This window comes from Aulonocara sp. 'chitande type north' Nkhata Bay, linkage group LG3, assembly GCF_057382095.1.
Source record: "Aulonocara sp. 'chitande type north' Nkhata Bay isolate Kocher_YH1m ecotype deep benthic linkage group LG3, A_spYH_male_GT1.1, whole genome shotgun sequence".
NCBI lineage: Eukaryota > Metazoa > Chordata > Actinopteri > Cichliformes > Cichlidae > Aulonocara > Aulonocara sp. 'chitande type north' Nkhata Bay.
The window spans coordinates 19,490,831-19,509,603 of record NC_141346.1 but is presented as its reverse complement, the minus strand read 5'-3'; the positions used below and the strand labels follow the sequence as shown (position 1 = coordinate 19,509,603).

Sequence of the window (18,773 nt, the reverse complement as noted above, 5' to 3'; positions counted from 1 at the left end):
TGGCACATCAACTGTGGCCCTTTTTCCAATTACATTTCGTCCACGTCGACGCCTTTTGGCCAGATTGAATCCTGCCTCATCGATGTATATGAATTCATGAGGGGCCTGGTTGGCCTCCAATTCCATAACTCTCTGAAACAAAGTTTATGTAAGTCATGTTATTACTGTATACCATACTGTACTGTAACCTAGTATTGTGTAGGTTACCTACTTGCAAAGTGCAAAGCTTATAGAACTGGACATTGGATTGAATATACACTATACCTGGACATATTGTCGTCGTAGCTCCTTGACCCTCTCACTGTTCCTCTCAAAGGGAACAGTGTAGAGCTGCTTCATCCGCACTCTATGTTTGGACAATGTCCGCGTAATGGTTGTGAGGCTGATTCTATCGATATTGTCAAATATCTCATGGTCCGCCACAATTCTGGTTTGAATTTCACGCAGTTTTATTGCATTATTTGCAGTAACCATTTCTACAATGGCAAGCTCCTGATCATTACTGAGGAGCTTTCCTCTTCCCCCAGAGGGTGGAAGACGTTGCATTCTTTAGAAAGACAAAAAAATCAACATATGCATTACTGTATGACCATATTGACATGTCAAGTGAGAATAGAAACAATCCATGTAAAATGCAATACTTACCTGTTGGTTTGTTGAAAGATGCGTATAATGGAGGCAACCGTTGACCGCCTCAAATTGGGCTGCACTCTTTCACCAGCCTCTCTTAGTGAAAGACCATGGTTGATTACATGGTCAATGATAGTGGCACGAATTTCATCACTGACTACTGTTCTTGCAGCCCTTGGAATGCCACCACCACGCATTCTTACACCTCTACCTTGCCCTCTCCTTGGGCCTGCTCTTCTCCCTGGGCCCCTTGCTCTTACTCTTCCTCGACCAGACATTACAGTGTTTGTCTTTTTTTTGTTTCCAAAAACATCACTCCTCAAGGTCTTGCCTTATAAACCCCACTGAGTCTAAGCCAGAATGGAAGAAGCTGTCGTTGGCCCAATTTACCCAACATAAATCAGCTGTGTGTCAATTATTCAATTGTTTGTTTATTATCAGCTGAGATATGTTTTTGATATTGATATTGTTTTTGTACTGATATCATTGCAGAAGCAGAGGTTTTTATACTGTATCTACGGTTTGGAATATTGTTTTTGCTATTGTGGGATGTTGTGTGTTAACATTCGTAAATACTACAAAAACAGTCCATAATTTTGTTGGGAGGTATAGCTTGTCTGTTAAGAAAATGTAAGCATTGTGGAAATGTGTTCACTGACTGCATATTGGGTGAACACGACATGAAATGTAAGAATGGTATGGCCACAACAGACCGATGCTGTGCTAATTGTGTTTAGAGTTTTGCAAATGTGACAACTGTTTGGACAAACGCTTGTTAGCGACTGGAAAAAACTGTAAGATCAGTTGAATTAAATGACAGACAAATGTATTAAACTGAATAATAAGAGATGCAAATCAAAAATTTTATAGTGATAACATTATGAAAGGCAGTCATTGTGAACAAAACATTTATTTAGATGAAACACTTATTTTGTCTAGTGAAAAGTATATTTTGTCATTATGTGTATTGTACTAACACAATTGAAAATATGCTGAAATGTTTGAAAAAGGTGCACTTTTGATGATCTGTTGTGATATAAGTACTAAGAGTTTTGAAAATGTACCAATTGCTTGTGAAAACTGCGCCAAACCAATAAAAAAAAAACTGTATTCACTGTAACGTTTAACCTGGGTGACGCCACAAAGTCTGAGAGGGGAGGACAAAAAGGGAGAAAAGACAGAGAGCAGGATGGTTGAGAGTCTGTAAAGAAAAATGTGAGTTTTTAGTTCCATCTGTGGGATATTTGGGGGATTTGATTGATGCTGGTGGACTGCACACTGCTCCATCCAAGGTCCCAGCCATCGATGGACCTCCACCCTAATTTGCCACTCAGCTAAAGATTTTCTCGTGGACACTGGACTAATATTTCCTCCTGAGATCATCAGTGCTTTTTGCGATGTATCCTGTGACAACCTCAGTGTATTTCTCAGTGTCTGTAGTTATTGCAGGTGGCTGATTGTTTGAAGATGTCCCAGTTTGTAGTGCTGAAGCAGTCCTTCAGAGCATAGGCGCCCCCCTCTGGCCACACATGTATCTGCTTCTGTGTTAGTCTGGTGACTCTCACTCTGGGTGTGTTTACAAGTCTCAGCACGACGGTTCTGTGATCAGAGACCCAGGTGGGGGAAGTGAGAGGCCTTATGTGCTCCTTTACAGGTTGTGTCCAACAAATCCAGTAGGTTATCTCCTCTTGTGGGAATTATATCAATAAAACCTTTAAATCTGTATTAGTAGCTATGGAGTTGACAGTTTACACATCTGGTAACTGTCAATACTGTCAGTTTAGGTCAACATAGCATCTGGATGCTGAACTCACCTGCCTGCAGTTTGCAGTCCAGACCTTTCAACATCTAGAGCACCATGAAACAAACAAACAAAAAGAAGAAGACCCAGGACAGTCGAGCAGCTAGAATCAGACATGAATAGTACAACAGTCGTCTTGCAAAATCCAGCAACTGGTCTCTGTAAGTATTTAAGAATACAGACACCTTGTCTATAAAGTTTCCTTGTGTCACACACAGATATGTACACAGACACTAGGCAGTTTTTTATTACCTGGTATTTTCACTCGAGGGGCCGATGCAGTGCATGAACTTATACGCCTTCTCCGTCAATTCTACAGTGGCCCCTAGAGACAAAGCATGTACAAACTCCAAAGCACATGGGAAGATGGGACACTTGTTCTTAACTTTTAAGTGTGTGTGCTGGGTACCTTAGTCAATGGTTAGTGTACAATGAATGTTACTGATTACGTGGTAGCATGGTGGTTCAGCCCACTTAAGATCAAACTGGGCTGTAAATGGTAAATATCTGTTTAAAACAAAGCTTCAGTAATCACTGCTGCAAATCCTGATTTTGAAAAAAAAAGAAAAAAAGGAAAAAAAAACTCAAAAGAAAATATATGATGGTTTAAAATCAGGCTTTGTAACTCGAAGACTGAAACTATGTTTCATGTGTTTTGTGTGCTCCTGAAAGACATCTCAGTGAGTTTATAGAGTTATGAGGAAGCACTGAGAAGCATTGAATCATTTAACTTTTACTTTCAAAAAGATGATGAATTACACTCAGCATGTTTGTCACTTCAGTTTAAACTTGAAGAGCTGTTTTCTCACTTGCAAGCTAAACTATGTGAGGACCTTCATTATGATCACACAAGCTCAAAATTAAAAAACAAACAAACAAACAAACAAGTCCACAGTTGCAAAACGTCGTTCTTATGTCCAATCACAGTCTCTACTCATTTACTTTGTCTCTAGTTGTTCTCTAATCACTGATTGCTGTATCCGTGTTTGTTAAATTAACTGAGTTCATACAGACACACTCAAAAAAATGAAACTGGGTGATTGTTACATGCACAAGATTCAAACTTGTAATTTGAACTAAATAATTTCATGTTTCTATGGTGAACATAATTAAATCATGTAGCATCTGCATGAAAATCAGCAACTTATTTTCTTCTTGTTGAGATGACATCATACAATCTAGTAAAAGTGGTTAGTTGCCTGGACTCACGAAATTCACAAGATCACATTAGATGTCAAACTGCAGGAAAGTGTTTTAAGAGGCAGATAACTACATCCACACCACATGTGTATGCTATCGCTATTTATTGTGGTTTAACCTGTCAAGAACAAAAACGTACAGCAAACTCTGCATCAAGCCTTGTAATCATAGCTTTCCAGTGTGTAACTAGCAATTCTCTCCAGCTGTGCTGATTAATCATCTATATTTGCCCAAAGTGTTCCAGTGGCCCAGGTAACTATAGTTACACAAATAAAACATAAAATACACCACCTCATCATTTCAGAGGCATTTAAATAATTGAATTTATTTCCCAAGCAAAAACAAAAGCAGTGATAACACAAGCAAAATATTACTCTCTAAAACATCATGTTCCAAATGATGTGAGATAACTGAATAAATCACTATTTAATAGTTAATTTGTAAGAAACAAGAATGAAAGTTACAAATGTATTGTGCATGACATGGGTATTAAAATGTGGTGACAGAGCCAGGTGCAGATGCGTTACAAGTTAATCTGGTTGTAAGCTATGGCAGTTTGCCACAGGTGGTGCTGGTGGACTGGAGTCCATGTGAGTGCAGAAAATGCAAACTGCACATTTTAGTTGTGAGGTTGAACTCTGAAATCACATCACAGCAATAACATGTGGAGCAAACGAGAACTAAGGAAAGAAGGTTCTCCAGACTGATAACTTTCACAGCACTGGTGTGGTGACCTTGCAGTTTTCTTACATATGGGAGTATCACCAGATAAAATGGTTTTAAAATTTGTTTTGGTCAAGAACAATATGAATGTTGGATTGTTGCATTTGAACCAATCCCAAAAATGTGGTCGAGTGTTTGCAGTTCATGATTTACAAAGACTATTGCTCTCATCTAACAACAAACAGCAAACAGGGGTGCACACAAAACCACACACTAATGGAAGGAGCTATAGATGTAAACAAATATGGGACATGATCATGGATCATAATAAAGTCTTCCTGAAAACACATAAGAAATCTAGAGTCAAAAGTTGTGTATAATTTTTCTATTGGTTTATTTTTCAGAGGCAACAATATTTGAACTGAACTAAAGAAGAAGGTAACATGGCAATAACAATATCAGCGGACTGCGTCAGTAGGACGTATAGTTATATTTCAAGGGTATACAGCTGTGACATACCTACAGCAAAGATTTACTATAGAAGCATAAACCCTTCTTAGACCCAAGCCAGAGTGAAAGCCTGTACAGTTCAGTTCATCTGATGTCCACTTAGGACTTTCTCCAAAACAGGGTCCATGCCCACAGAAGCATCTAAGAGAGAATTCATCTATCTGGATACCTGATGTGACCTCTTTCACTGACAGATACCAGTGTCAGTTGTGCTACCCAAAACTTAAACTTGACCTCTGTACTGTTTATGTGCTTCTGGTGTATTTTAGAACATTTTTAACTGCACAGCAGTTAAAAATGCTGATTTTCTATCACATTTATGACTTTTTTTCCCATGATGATTTTTTACCAGGATAAATAAAGGACTAATGATAAAAAATTATTTTATTGCGGTTGATTTTCAAAGGTTCACATAATGGGGTCAGTGTTTGTGAGCCAAACAACACTGCTTGGCTGTGTAAGTGGAGCTGCCTGTCATTTGGGCCGGTCATTTTTTTGAGTTATGATATTTTGTTAAGAATTTTTAAGTAGAATTCTGTTCATTTCCCCTCTTTTATGGGCCGACTTAGTTCTTAAAACAGCTTGTTTCCCCTCATTTAAAATGTTTGTATTAACTTTGTCTTTTTGGGGTATAATGAAACCCAATCACCAAGCATCTGAACTGTACATGTGAAATAATAACAAGAGCACTCAGAGCACAACTCCCTTTGAAGAGCAATAATGAAATGGAAACATCCAGTTTTATGACGTTATTACATTATGCTGATGTCTGACCTGTGACCTATGACTGTTGCATACTAAAATGGCCTACTTTATTATGTTTACCCATATGATTGGAGCAGAATTAAAATTTTCCATATCTACATCACACAAAATCTAAACATGACATCTTTAACTGTGGATGCTAGACTGCTAATTGATTGCCCCTCTACCTTAGAGGGGCGAATAAAAGACAAAAATATACCATGTACACAAGTGTTCACAGCATTTTCCGTGAGACTCACCTGCTTACAGCCTGACGCTGCTTTTAACATGTTTGGTGCTAAGGTAAAGAATGCAGTTATCTGCATAGGTCACCGTGGTGGTGCGGTGCTTAGCACTGTTGCCTCACAGGAAGTATGACCTGACTTTAAATCTACCTTTCTGGCCTTTCTGTGTGGAGTTTGCATTTTCTCCCTGAGCTTCATTATTTAGTGAGTAAAACTGGCTGTGATTGGATAAATGGAAGAACAGGGATTCTAAAGAGGACCAGGTATTCACCACATTTTATACTGACAGCAGTGGAAATGTTAAGGAGGTTAAACTGTTGCCATTTATAAAGCAGCTACTGTGCTACCAGTTTCACCAGTAGATGGCAGCAAAATGTAAATGTGGCTCATGTCCAACTCTGGCTTTACAGAGCCAGAGCTTTAGGAGGGACTCTGTGCTGGTTCTGGAGATGGGAGTCAGAAAATACCCAGCCTCAATTATACATATTCATGAGTTTTCAGTTTATGACTGAACGCTTATGTTAATAGACCTCTCTGCACTGAATCATATCTGTTATTAATCTCTGTCTCTCTTCCACAGCATGTCTTTATCCTGTCTTCCTTCTCTCATCCCAGCCAGTCGCAGCAGATGGCCCCGCCCCTCCTTAAACCTGGTTCTGCTGGAGGCTTCTTCCTGTTAAAAGGGAGTTTTTCCTTCCCACTGTTACCAAAGTGTTTGTTCATTGGGTCATTTGATTGTTGGGTTTTTGTCTGTATGTATTATTGTAGGGTCTATCTTACAATATAAAGCACCTTGAGGCAACTGTTGTTGTGATTTGGTGCTATACAAAAATATTCCAAGTAAACCGACCATAGAAAACATTTTGAGTCTTTATTTTTTCTTGATTTTCATGATTTGTATGATAGAAAAACTCTGGAGAGAAAGAAAAAACCCAACTCCAACAAGTTATTTTGAACTTTAGTATAAATTAAATTGAATTGAAAGCTCTTTGTTTTCATCTTAAACTATCAAGTGTGACACTAGAAAGTTTCCATGAGAAAGATTGATACAAATACTATGATGTTTTGTAAAAGTGAGGTTAACTGTAAAATGATGATCACCCAATAATAAAATTACGTTTCTCTGAGAATACATCATTTAATTTATCACAACTCATGTCATTAATTATTCATGTGTGTACTGACAGAATGCTGACAGTACTTTGTTCAGCTTTTACATTTTACCATAAAGATGAGATCTTTTCAGTCTCAAACACATATGTCATGCACTGAGGCTTTCTGCACAGTTTGCAGCCACTCAAGAGTGCCCATGCTGTTCTTAGTCTGTGGTTGTGGTTTATTCTTTATTTTTTGCTCTGAAGAGACAAGTGTATCGGTTAACCAAAATGGAACAACTCCAATTTAGTTTTTTATCTGAACCTTTGGTGAAACCTACACAGAACCACACGAGAAAAACTAGTGAAAAAATATTTTACTGAACATGATCTCTACACCTCTACTGTGGAAAGAAGAGCAGGATCTAACAAACATGAAAAAAACACAAATAACAGTGATTAACTGCATGTTTGTATTAGTCTTAAATAAGTGTGTGTGTGTGTGTGTGTGTGTGTGTGTGTGTGTGTGTGTGTGTGTGTGTGTGTGTTTGTGCCTTTAAGTAATATGTAGGTTTTGGTTAGGTTCACTGTAATTGTAATTAGACAGGTATAGACATAAAATATACTTTTGAACATGTTGATGTCCTCTGGTTTGAGGTGTTGGCGGGGTCTGTTAGAGACCAGCAGCTGGATTGCGGCTGTGGTTGGACTGGTGGACTACTGCAGCCCAGAGTAGATGATGTTTGGCACCAGTTTAAAGCCTGAAAACAAACACACAGTCCAAAGAACAGGAAACACAATTACAATCTTTGTAGTTTAATCAAAACCTCAAATCCATCCATTTTCTACCACTTATCTGGGTTCAGGTCCTCGAGGAAGATCAGTCTAAGTAGAAAAACCTAGACACAGTATGCCCACACCTAGAGTGTGGGCATACTGTGGGTACATTGCGGGCCCACAGTGGACCTCATTGTTGGCCCCCCTCTTTGATTAGTGTAGGTAGCCTACAGTAGTGTGACACCCACATTGGCCCACATAGCCCTAGCATGGACCCCAAAGGGGCATATTGCTGGATACATCCCAGCTTTGGAGAAACCTGAGCTTAACACGATTCCCATGTTCCAAAGAATCTGCAGTCCATAACACAACTTCAGGGTGAGCATGGCAGAAACTGCAAATGAAAACATTCTCACATATAATGATCTAACTTACATCAAATGAAAACATTCTCACATATAATGATCTAACTTACATCAAATGAAAACAAAAGGAAACACAGGCGTCTGATCTGCCCCCCTGACATAAACAGGAGAGAAACATTTAAAAAAAAAGCTTCCCATCAGGCCATTTTCCATTTTCATAGTTTAAAAATTACAATTCAAGGGTAGCACCTGTGCTCCAATGAGTGGTAGAAGCTGCACTTCTTAACAGATTGGAGATGTAATGCATTCAAAATCAGAAACTGAAAACTGTACAGCTGCCCTCTTTTGCATAAACAGCTTTTTTTAATAGAAATGATTTATGGCATTTTTTTCTGTTTTGCTTTAAAAATAATTTGACATCCAGACTTTGGTGAGCCATGAGATTTGTTACAACGTCATATGTTTTTTTATTTGGTTGGTTTTCCTAAATTCAGCACAAATTCAAACATTAAGACGTGGAACTGACTCCTGTCAGAATAACTAATTTTAAAGATGTCTTGTTAAAATAAACAGGTCATGTCAAATTGTTTGAAGTTGACCTAATATGATTTCAGCACAACATTTTTATCTTTAAATTACACTGGTCCATTGGGACCCTCAGTCCATCCTGGTGCCTACGTTGACTGCTTTATTTGAAGCTTTAAACACACTTAATATGAACATCCAACAGTGAAAAAGGATATATATGCCAGGGAATAAGAAAAGTAGAATGGGTCCATTTTTACATTGGCTGTACCTCTCGTACCTCTTGGTCTGTTGGCTATTTGTCCTTCACTGACATCTTCATATATTCTCACTGTTGAGTAGACTGCATCTGGATCACTTCCTGTTCAATGAAGAACATTTAGATTACTGCAGGTACAAAAGCTGCAAATTTAGCAAGAACAGTGTTATATTAGAAGGAAATAACAGGAGTTGCAATAAGGGCAATAAGAGAAATCTAACAATGATTATACATAAAATGACATAAAACATCCAAGTCCAGGCACCTATGCTAGGTTTGAAAAAAAGAAATGATTTTGTAAAATACATTAAAAATAGCAGCACGGTGGTTAGCACTGTTGCCGCACAGCAAGAAGGTCCTGAGTTCAATTCCAACATCAGGTCGGGGTCTTTCTGTGTGGAGTTTGCATGTTCTCCCCGTGTTTGCGTGGGTTCCCTCCGGGTACTCCGGCTTCCTCCCACCGTCCAAAGACATGCAGCTTGTGGGGATAGGTTAATTGGATAATCCGAATCGCCACTAGGAGTGAATGTGAGTGCGAATGGTTGTCTGTCCCTGTGTGTTAGCCCTGCGACAGACTGGCGACCTGTCCAGGGTGTACCCCGCCTCTCGCCCTATGACAGCTGGGATAGGCTCCAGCGCCCCCCGCGACCCTGAAAAGGATAAGCGGAAGCGAATGGATGGGATGGACATTAAAAATATACCAACATATATTGGATTACTCTTCCATCCCAGTGCAGAGATACAAAGATACAACAGAGCAGCTTCACTCACCATAGGTGTGCAACACTATGTGCATGCTGTTATGGTCTGTTAAAAGCACTTTTGTAACAGAAGATTGTGTCAACAGAGGAAATTTAAATCAACTTTATAATCAACATAATAACAATAAAAAACACTGTTAGTAAAGTAATTGAAATAAATACACAACAAGCCAGTCCAGAAATATAAAACCTCCACTCCAGTCACAAACCTCTCGCCTACTGTAGGAGGTGCCCAGGAGACATCCTGGTCAGATTATGAGTCACCTTAAAATAATCCTTTCCAATGTGGAGGATTAACGTCTCTACTCTGAGCCGTTTCTGAATGACCAGATCAAGCTGTAAATCATCAACTCTCTCTTTACTACAACAGGCAGAGCAGCATCCCAGTTACTGTAGCAATACGGCTGCAGTAACTTCCAGTCATGTTGCAGTTTATGAAACTGGTGATATGATCTATTTTATTGCCAAACATATTTAAAATGTCAGCTTTCATGTTCTCAAAATAACTGCAGTTACCACAGTCTGTAGGCCGCCAAAGCCAAGTTCTAGGTTTGAGAGCAGAAAGGTGACTTTGACAAGTTTGTCTCTGATTAGCAGGGATTCAGTAAAAATCTCTAAAAGTGTTTCTCTCAAGAATGTCTCATTTTTTTTCTTTAGGAAGTTTTGATCAAGACAGCCTCTCTGCTGTACCATGTGACAATGCAGTTATAGTCGAGCTATGACTGCTCTGTCAATATCTTTGTCTCTACACCCTTAAAAAGGCTGATCCGTGATGGTATTTTCAAATGTTTTTAGCTCTTTACTTTAGTTTAGATTACTTTTCATAACCTACATTAAATGCCTGGACTTGGATCTTCACCTGTGTCAGGCCCATCAGAGTTCAAGTAATTCAAGGAGCCCTATTTGTGACTGTGGCTCAGGTGGTAGTGGTTCATCTATGAGTCAGGAAGTGTGTGGATCAATCCATGACTCCCCCACTCCATGTGCTGCAGTATTCTGGGGCAAGATACTGAATCCTGAGTCTCCCCCAATGCATCTGTTAGAGCAGTGGTTACCAAACTTTCTTCGCTGGGCCCCCCTTTGTTTTACAGAAAAAGGTTCACGCCCCCCCCCCCCCCCCCCCCCCCCCCCACACACACACACACACACACACGCACGCACTAACACATCCTCCAACCACACACACCCATATTTTGCTCAATTGCGGTTTATTTCACACCTCAAATATTTAGTAAACAATTAAGCAAATACAAGTAGTCTGCAGGTAGTAAGAAAATAAACTACTAACTCTTTTACGCTGCGTCCACACCTACACGGGTATTTTTGAAAACGCGGCTGTTTCGTCCACACGTAAACGGCGTTTCGAATCACCGAAAACTGCGATTTTTTAAAACTCCTTTTTTGCGTTTACGTGTGGACGAGGAATACAGAGTTTGTCATGCAATGTCAAAGGTATGTGCCTTTATTCACGTCAGCTGTGCGCCACGTAATTGTTTACATGAGAGGAATTGCAGAATATAAACAGTATTTTGTCTCTATCTTCAGGTTTTACACACTTACATACACACACGCAGTTCCTGTCCCTCCATTTACAGAGGCAGAGGCATCACGGTGTGATTATTTTACATGCAGTTGTTTTTTTCCTGTGTAATAATATTCAACATTGCTATCAATACATTTTTCAAAAAAAATGCCTCTCTGTGCAAAATGCGCTTAAAAACATAAACAGCTGTCGGATACTGTTTGTCCGTGATTTAGACAGGGGGACAAATTGTGGCAGGATCAGCCTGATATTATTTGTATCCCACTGTAACTTTACTGTATAAAGAGCTAACGTCTCCAAAATGTCAGGAGTAGTTAGTCATTACAACAAGTTTTTGTGAACTAAAAATCAAGAATGTGGGATCTTGTTTGTCCGTGATTTGAAAAGCCCAGCGCTGCTCCTGACGAAGGGAAAACCAATCCTGCAGGGGAGACCTACCTCGGCACTTGTGCAGGTGAAGCCAAAGGGCAGATATGCTTCACCATATTTTCTAGTCTTTGGCTTAGAATGAAGTTGGTTTGGAAACATATTCAGCGATGCTTCATCTCCTGCTTTGCGTTTCTGTGGGCGCCCGTGCTAGCAGTGTCCAAGCGTTTTGTCCCCCTCCCCCCCCCCTTTTTCATAACACGCCCCCCCCCCGCAATGGCTCTGGGGGGGGGGGGGGGGGGGGGGGCACACTTTGGGAAGGTCTGTGTTAGAGTGTTATACACTTAGGCATAAATAGGCCAAGTGGGGCTTTCTCAGCGCTTCAGGACTGTTTTGAGTGCACAGCCTGGAACATGTTTAAAGAGGCAGCCACCCAAAATGGCTTCTTGGACCTGGACGAGTTCACTGAATTCGTGACCTGTTACATCAGTAAGTGCACAGAAGATGTAACTGTAACTGGAGATGTCACACTCCCTGAGGAGCTGAACAAATTCTACGCGTGGTATGATGCCCTGAACAACACACAAGCAAAGAAAGCCACGCCCCCCACCACCGACCAGACCATCTCTTTGCCTGCAGCCGATGTGAGGAGATCTCTCACCAAGGTCAACCCACGAAAAGCTGCTGGACCAGAAAACATCCCAGGTCGTGTGCTGAGAGAGTGCGCTGATCAGCTGGGTGATGTCTTCACAGACATTTTCAACTCATCACTGAGCCAGATGATCGTCCCAGCGTGCTTCAAGTCCACCGCCATCATCCCAGTGCCAAGGAAATCCTCAATATCCTGCCTGAATGACTACTGTCCCATCGCACTGACCCCCATCATCATGAAGTGCTTTGAGAGACTTGTCATGGAACACATGAAGAGCAACCTCCCCTGCTCACTGGACCCGCTGCAGTTTGCATATCGGCCAAACAGATCGACCGAAGATGCTATTTCCACTGCACTTCACCTCTCCCTCTCCCACCTGGACAAGAAAGACAGTTATGTCAGAATGCTGTTCATAGACTTCAGCTCAGCATTCAACACCATTATCCCCCAAATCCTGTTTAACAAACTCAGCAAGTTGGGACTGAGCACCTCTCTCTGCAACTGGATACTAGATTTCCTGTCAGAGAGGCCTCAGTCCATCCGTATCGGCGACAACATCTCCAGCACCATCAGGCTGAGCACAGGAGCTCCTCAGAGCTGTGTTCTCAGCCCTCTGTTGTTCACCCTCCTGACACACGACTGCACCGCCCTACACAGCTCTAACCACATCATCAAGTTCGCTGACGACGCAACCGTGGTTGGACTCATCAACAGCAACGACGAGTCAGCGTACAGAGATGAGGTTCAGCAGCTGGCGTTCTGGTGTAGTGAGAACAACCTGTCACTAAATGTGGACAAAACCAAGGAGATGATCGTTGACTTCAGGAAGACTCGCTCCACCCACACACCGCTCAGCATCCACGGTTCCATTGTTAACTGTTAACTGCACCAAGTTCCTGGGAGTTCATACCTCAGACGACCTCACCTGGACCACTAACACCACTTCCATCACCAAAAAGGCCCAACAGCGCCTCCACTTCCTGAAATGCCTGAAGCGGGAGAACCTCCCACCCTCACCATATTCTACAGGGGCATCATAGAGAGCGTTCTGACCAGCTGCATCTCCGTGTGGTTTGGAAACTGCAAAGTCGGTGACCTCAGCCAGCTACATCGGATCATCAAAGCAGCTGCCAAGATCATCAGAACATCTCTCCCTCTGCTACAGGACATCTTTCACAAACGCTGCATCAGTAAGGCCTCCTGCATCGTGTGTGACCCCTCACACCCCTCACATGGACTCTTTTCCCTCCTGCCATCTGGCAGACGCTATCGCAGCATTGGCGCCCGATCCTCCTGACAGATAGCTTTCTCAAAGTGTATACTCACTCCCCTTACCTCAGTCTCAAGTGTGTGTGGGCGGTTTATCCTTCAAGCTCGGGTCCTCTACCAGAGGCCTGGGAGCTTGAGGGTCCTGCGCAGTATCTTAGCTGTTCCCAGGACTGCGCTCTTCTGGACAGAGATCTCTGATGTTATTCCTGGGATCTGCTGGAGCCACTCGCCTAGCTTGGGAGTCACCGCACCTAGTGCTCCGATTACCACGGGGACCACCGTTACCTTCACCCTCCACATCCTCTCGAGCTCTTCTCTGAGCCCTTGGTATTTCTCCAGCTTCTCGTGTTCCTTCTTCCTGATATTGCTGTCATTTGGAACTGCTACATCGATCACTACGGCCATCTTCTTCTGTTTGTCTACCACCACTATGTCCGGTTGGTTAGCCACCACCATTTTGTCCGTCTGTATCTGGAAGTCCCACAGGATCTTAGCTCGGTTATTCTCCACCACCCTTGGGGGCATCTCCCATATTGACCTCGGGACTTCCAGGTTATACTCGGCACAGATGTTCCTGTACACTATGCCGGCCACTTGGTTATGGCGTTCCATGTATGCCTTGCCTGCTAGCATCTTGCACCCTGCTGTTATGTGCTGGATTGTCTCTGGGGCATCTTTACACAGCCTGCACCTGGGGTCTTGCCTGGTGTGATAGACCCCAGCCTCTATGGATCTTGTACTCAGAGCTTGTTCTTGTGCTGCCATGATTAGTGCCTCTGTGCTGTCTTTCAGTCCAGCTTTGTCCAGCCACTGGTAGGATTTCTGCATATCAGCCACCTCCTCTATCTGCCGGTGGTACATACCGTGCAGGGGCCTGTCCTTCCATGATGGTTCCTCGTCTCCCTCCTCTTTCTTGGGTTTCTGCTGCCTGAGGTATTCACTGAGCACTCGGTCAGTTGGGGCCATCTTCCCAATGTATTCTTGGATGTTCGTTGTCTCATCCTGGACTGTGGTGCTGACACTCACCAGTCCCCGGCCCCCTTCCTTCCGCTTAGCGTACAGCCTCAGGGTGCTGGACTTGGGGTGAAACCCTCCATGCATGGTAAGGAGCTTTCTTGTCTTTATGTCAGTGGCTTCTATCTCCTCCTTTGGCCAGCCTATTACCCCAGCAGGGTACCTGATCACGGGCAGGGCGTACGTGTTGATGGCCCGGATCTTGTTCTTACCATTCAGCTGACTCCTCAGGACTTGCCTGACCCTCTGCAGGTACTTGGTGGTTGCAGCTTTTCTAGCGGCCTCTTCATTGTTCCCATTCGCCTGCGGGATCCCCAGGTACTTGTAACTGTCCTCTATGTCTGCAATGTTGCCTTCTGGTAGTTCAATCCCCTCAGTTCTGACTACCTTCCCTCTCTTTGTTACCATCCGACTACACTTCTCCAGTCCGAACGACATTCCAATGTCATTGCTGTATAGCCTGGTAGTGGATCTGGATCAGTGAATCAATGTCTCGTTCACTCTTGGCATACAGCTTGATGTCATCCATGTACAGGAGGTATTCTTCTTATTCTTATTTTTCCTATATTTATTGTTGCTCTTTTGCACTATATGGAACTGGAGCCTCGTCGTCTTGTCTCTCTATGTACTGAACTGTACATAGCAGAGGTGACAATGAGGTTGACTTTGACTTTGACTAAAAGTGCTTTATAAATGTGTGAGTGAGCTATGCAGTAATAAGCACTTTGAATGCTCAACTGAGTAGGAAGTTACTAAATAAGTTTATTTAACATCATGCCATCTTTACATTTTTTCTTAATAAGACTGTTTTAATACACTATGTCTATGACACAAACTTTTATTATTTGTAATTTCGCATCGTGAAGAGAATAATAAATGATATTTATAAACACCATCAACTGTGAACAGCTTTATTTCCCGTAACGCTGTGAAACACAGAGAACAGGGGGCTGTAAATAACCACAAAGCTGCACAAAGTTCATCTGTTAATGCAAACTGACACTTGTAGGAAAACACCTTCTTACTACATGAACCCTACTATAAGCTAAACCAGAACACCTAGCAGTGCAAATTCTTTTTCTTTTTTTCTTTTTTTTTTTGTGTCCCGTTTGGATCTTTAGCCATCAGAATTGTTGTTTTAAGGCCAAGAAAGATGCCAAGCGGATTTATTTTACCAAGTGGATCATCATGGCCTTGCCATATTGGTCCATTTAATTGACCTTTATTATAATTATGAATTTATTTTATTTTCGGTTTCTACAAACGGGACAGCCATGTCTGTCCCGTTTGTAGCAGTGCAAATTCTGATCAGCGTCAGACTACAGTTAACTGGAAACAACAAGAGGGAAGAGGTGCTGTGGTCTTACACAGAACTTTAAAGTGGTCAAAATGATTGAAGGTCAGTTTGAGCTACAGGTAATGACAGTTAATGATCTTTTGTCTGTTCAGTCTTTCTAACAACTTGTTCAGCTTCTTCTAGGCTGCTTTATTTTCCCCTTTGTGCACTGCTGGAATGTTCAAAGGCCCAGATGTGGTTTAAAAGTCACAACACGCCTGACTTTATAAAAGCTTTAACACATGAAACCCTTGGTGAATAAGGGCTTGCCTGCCTTTGCAAGAAAATAATGGATATAGCAAGCTCTGCATCTTATCTTAAAGACCTCTTAGTACCATCATTCCAATAGAGCTCATCGCTCTCAGACTGGAACTGTTGTTCCTAGAGTATTTAAAAGTAGAATGGGAGGCAGAGTCTTCAGTTTTCAGGCCCCTCTTCTATGGAACCAGCTTCCAGTTTGGATTTGGGAGCCAGACGCCATCTCTATTTTTAAATTTTCCTTTTTGAGAAAGCATATAGTTGGGCTGGATCAGGTGACCCTGAATCCTCCTTCAGTTATGCTGCAATAGGTGTAGACTGCTGGGGGATTTTCATGAGTGTTTCTCCTTTACTTAGAATGCGTTTATACACCTCTCTGATTTAAATAATTCATTATTATTAATCTCTCGCTCTCTTCCATAGAATGGCTTTTTTCTGGTTTCACTCCCTTCACCCCCAACTGACAGTGGCAGATGGCTGCTCCACAATGTAATGTAATGTTGGACAGACCATCACACCATAGTTTGAAGTAACAACTGAATTTAACGGATTGTATTTTGTTAGATCATGAAGCATTCATGCATCAACCCCCCACCCCCACCTCCACGCCCCCACAGTCTGAATCTCACCTTCACGTTTCCTGTAAACACATCGTCTCACCAGCAGAACCAGTAACACCAGTAGAGCCACAACATAGACTGATCCAACACATGACAAAACAGAGAGAACAGCAGGAGAGAGTGATGGAGGAAGAGTGCTGGAGGTGGATGTAGGTGGAGGTGTGGTGGTGTGTTTCCCTAAAATAAAGCAAACACAGTCATTAAGTTGTCGTCACATTGTGAATGTTGAAAGCTGCAGAAACACAGACAGGTGAGTGTGTCACCTGTGACAGTGATCCAGCTGGATGGAGACTCTCCATGACCGCTGATGTCACACTTGTAGAGGCCTTCATCAGACCTGGAAACATGCTGGATGGTCATGTGACCTGTAGGCTCCTCCCTGATGAGGGAGCCATCTTTATAGAAAGCAGCTGGGAGGTTGGAGGGAGTGGTGTTTGTTTTACAGAGCAGAGTGACGTCATCTCCCTCCATCACAGGGAGGACAGGACTCTGCAGGATCACTGATCCACCTCAACACAGAGACAAACTACAGCATTTCATCCATTTACACACAGCTTCATCAACACTAACTCCACACACTCAGCTTACCAGTGACTGTCAGGTTAACCATGTTACTGATGGGACCCTCTCTGGACTCACACCAGTAAACTCCACTGTCCAATGGGTCGATGTAGCTGATGTTACAGGAAGAACCAGCTGGTTTTCCCCACCCATCTCCACACTGAGTCTTCGTTTGTGTCTTTGGGTTTCTCCTCAGAGTCCATCCAGCAGAGCTGTCGTCCTCCTCACAGCTCAGAGACACAAAGTCATCTTTAAAGAACTGAGAGCTGCTGGGACTCACAGTCAGACGAGCTGCCAGGAAGAGGATATGATGTGAATCAATTTTCAAAAGAGAACGACCAACTGAGTTTCAAAATCTTTTACTGTTTCAACAACAGTAACACAGCCACCCAAAATAAAACATATTTTGGGTGGCTGTGTATATTGCACTATAAACATATAATGCAGTAAACATCACGTGTCTTCAGTATTCCTAAATCACTTTACATTTAAAATGTGATACTGATAGTAAAGACAGTAGTCAAGTATGCAGTCAGATCCTGGCTGGTCCAGGTTCAGTGCTCTCAGATGCACAGTTATAATTAATGTTATTAAAAACACCAAAAAAAAAAAGGTGGTTTTGGATTTAATGCCTCTGTTTTTAGAGACAAGCTTTATTGAAAGTTTATACGTGGCAGACAGCATTAAAAATAAGATGCAGAAAATCTCTATTTAAGACTCTTTGAGATGTTTTGGATTATCACGATGAGGTCACTGACCTTGGTTTGTTGTGCAGCACAGCAGTAAGTTCAGACCTAAAGAGAAATGATATCAGTCAATCTGAGTTTTCAGCTGGTTCACATTACAGCAAAGCTCCTTCTGGTACCACGTCTCCCCTTTAGGGGACTTTTAGCTTCTGCTTAGGCCTTTTCTAGCTGTTCGTTTGTCTGTTTTTGTTTTTGTTTTTAAAACTATATCCATAAATATCATGAATGTGTCACAGAGACACAGACAGCTGCTAATCAGTGTCAGTAACAGACAAATAAAAGAGGTTCAGTTTCCCACTTCTGGGATAGCTGAGGTGAACGGCAGCAGACAGAAGGTACAGCCCCTGTGTCAACATCCGCCTGTCAATCAAACAGGCCACACCTACAATAATATCAACTTTAAGCCTTCATTCCTCAAGAAACAAATTAAAAATACACACTTTAAAATATGTTCTTTCCTGATTTCTCGGTTTTATGTACAAACAACACTGGTTCATCTGTGATTCATAAGTCAGTGTTAAATAGCTTAACGCTTAAAACTGTGGCTCAAGACTTTTGCACAGTACTCTGTCTCACAACATATGTCACCACCCTTGTATAACTCAGCTGATATGCTATAAAAACAGTTAACTGCATTTGGAAGTGAAAGATTGAACTTACAGAGCAGCTGCTGAAGAGATGCTGGGTTCATCTTGACTGAGCTCAGACACAGCAGTTAAATCAACTTCCTTCTGCATGCAAGGCTACATTTACTGCTTTGTGGTTTTCTTGTTGCCATTACGACAGCTGATTTAAAATAGCACAGATGATCAAACTCCATGTGACCTTTCTATG

The 18,773-nt window shown here is 41.9% G+C and overlaps 2 protein-coding genes across 2 annotated transcripts in view; one reads left to right on the top strand and one right to left on the bottom strand.

Moving 5' to 3' along the window:
* Nucleotides 1-18,773, top strand: part of LOC147334363 (low affinity immunoglobulin gamma Fc region receptor III-like) — a 529,842-nt gene that overhangs the window by 142,026 nt on the left and 369,043 nt on the right. The window lies entirely within an intron of this gene.
* Nucleotides 7,136-18,711, bottom strand: LOC147334383 (high affinity immunoglobulin gamma Fc receptor I-like). Its single transcript, XM_086271679.1, has 7 exons — nt 18,600-18,711; nt 17,952-17,987; nt 17,221-17,484; nt 16,896-17,141; nt 16,642-16,809; nt 8,835-8,915; nt 7,136-7,648 (listed from the first exon to the last, which is right to left on the bottom strand). Exons 1-7 carry the CDS (start codon nt 18,628-18,630, stop codon nt 7,605-7,607), a joined length of 870 nt encoding a protein of 289 aa, XP_086127805.1. The 5' UTR covers nt 18,631-18,711; the 3' UTR covers nt 7,136-7,604.

Excerpts from the sequence above, each read along its gene's own strand:
- LOC147334383 (XM_086271679.1), bottom strand. The coding sequence starts at position 18,630 with ATGAACCCAGCATCTCTTCAGCAGCTGCTCT. Across the intron at positions 17,485-17,951 it reads GTGCTGCACAACAAACCAAG|CTCGTCTGACTGTGAGTCCC; the intron begins GTCAGTGACCTC and ends TCTTCCTGGCAG. Across the intron at positions 8,916-16,641 it reads TGTTTACAGGAAACGTGAAG|GAAGTGATCCAGATGCAGTC; the intron begins GTGAGATTCAGA and ends TTCATTGAACAG.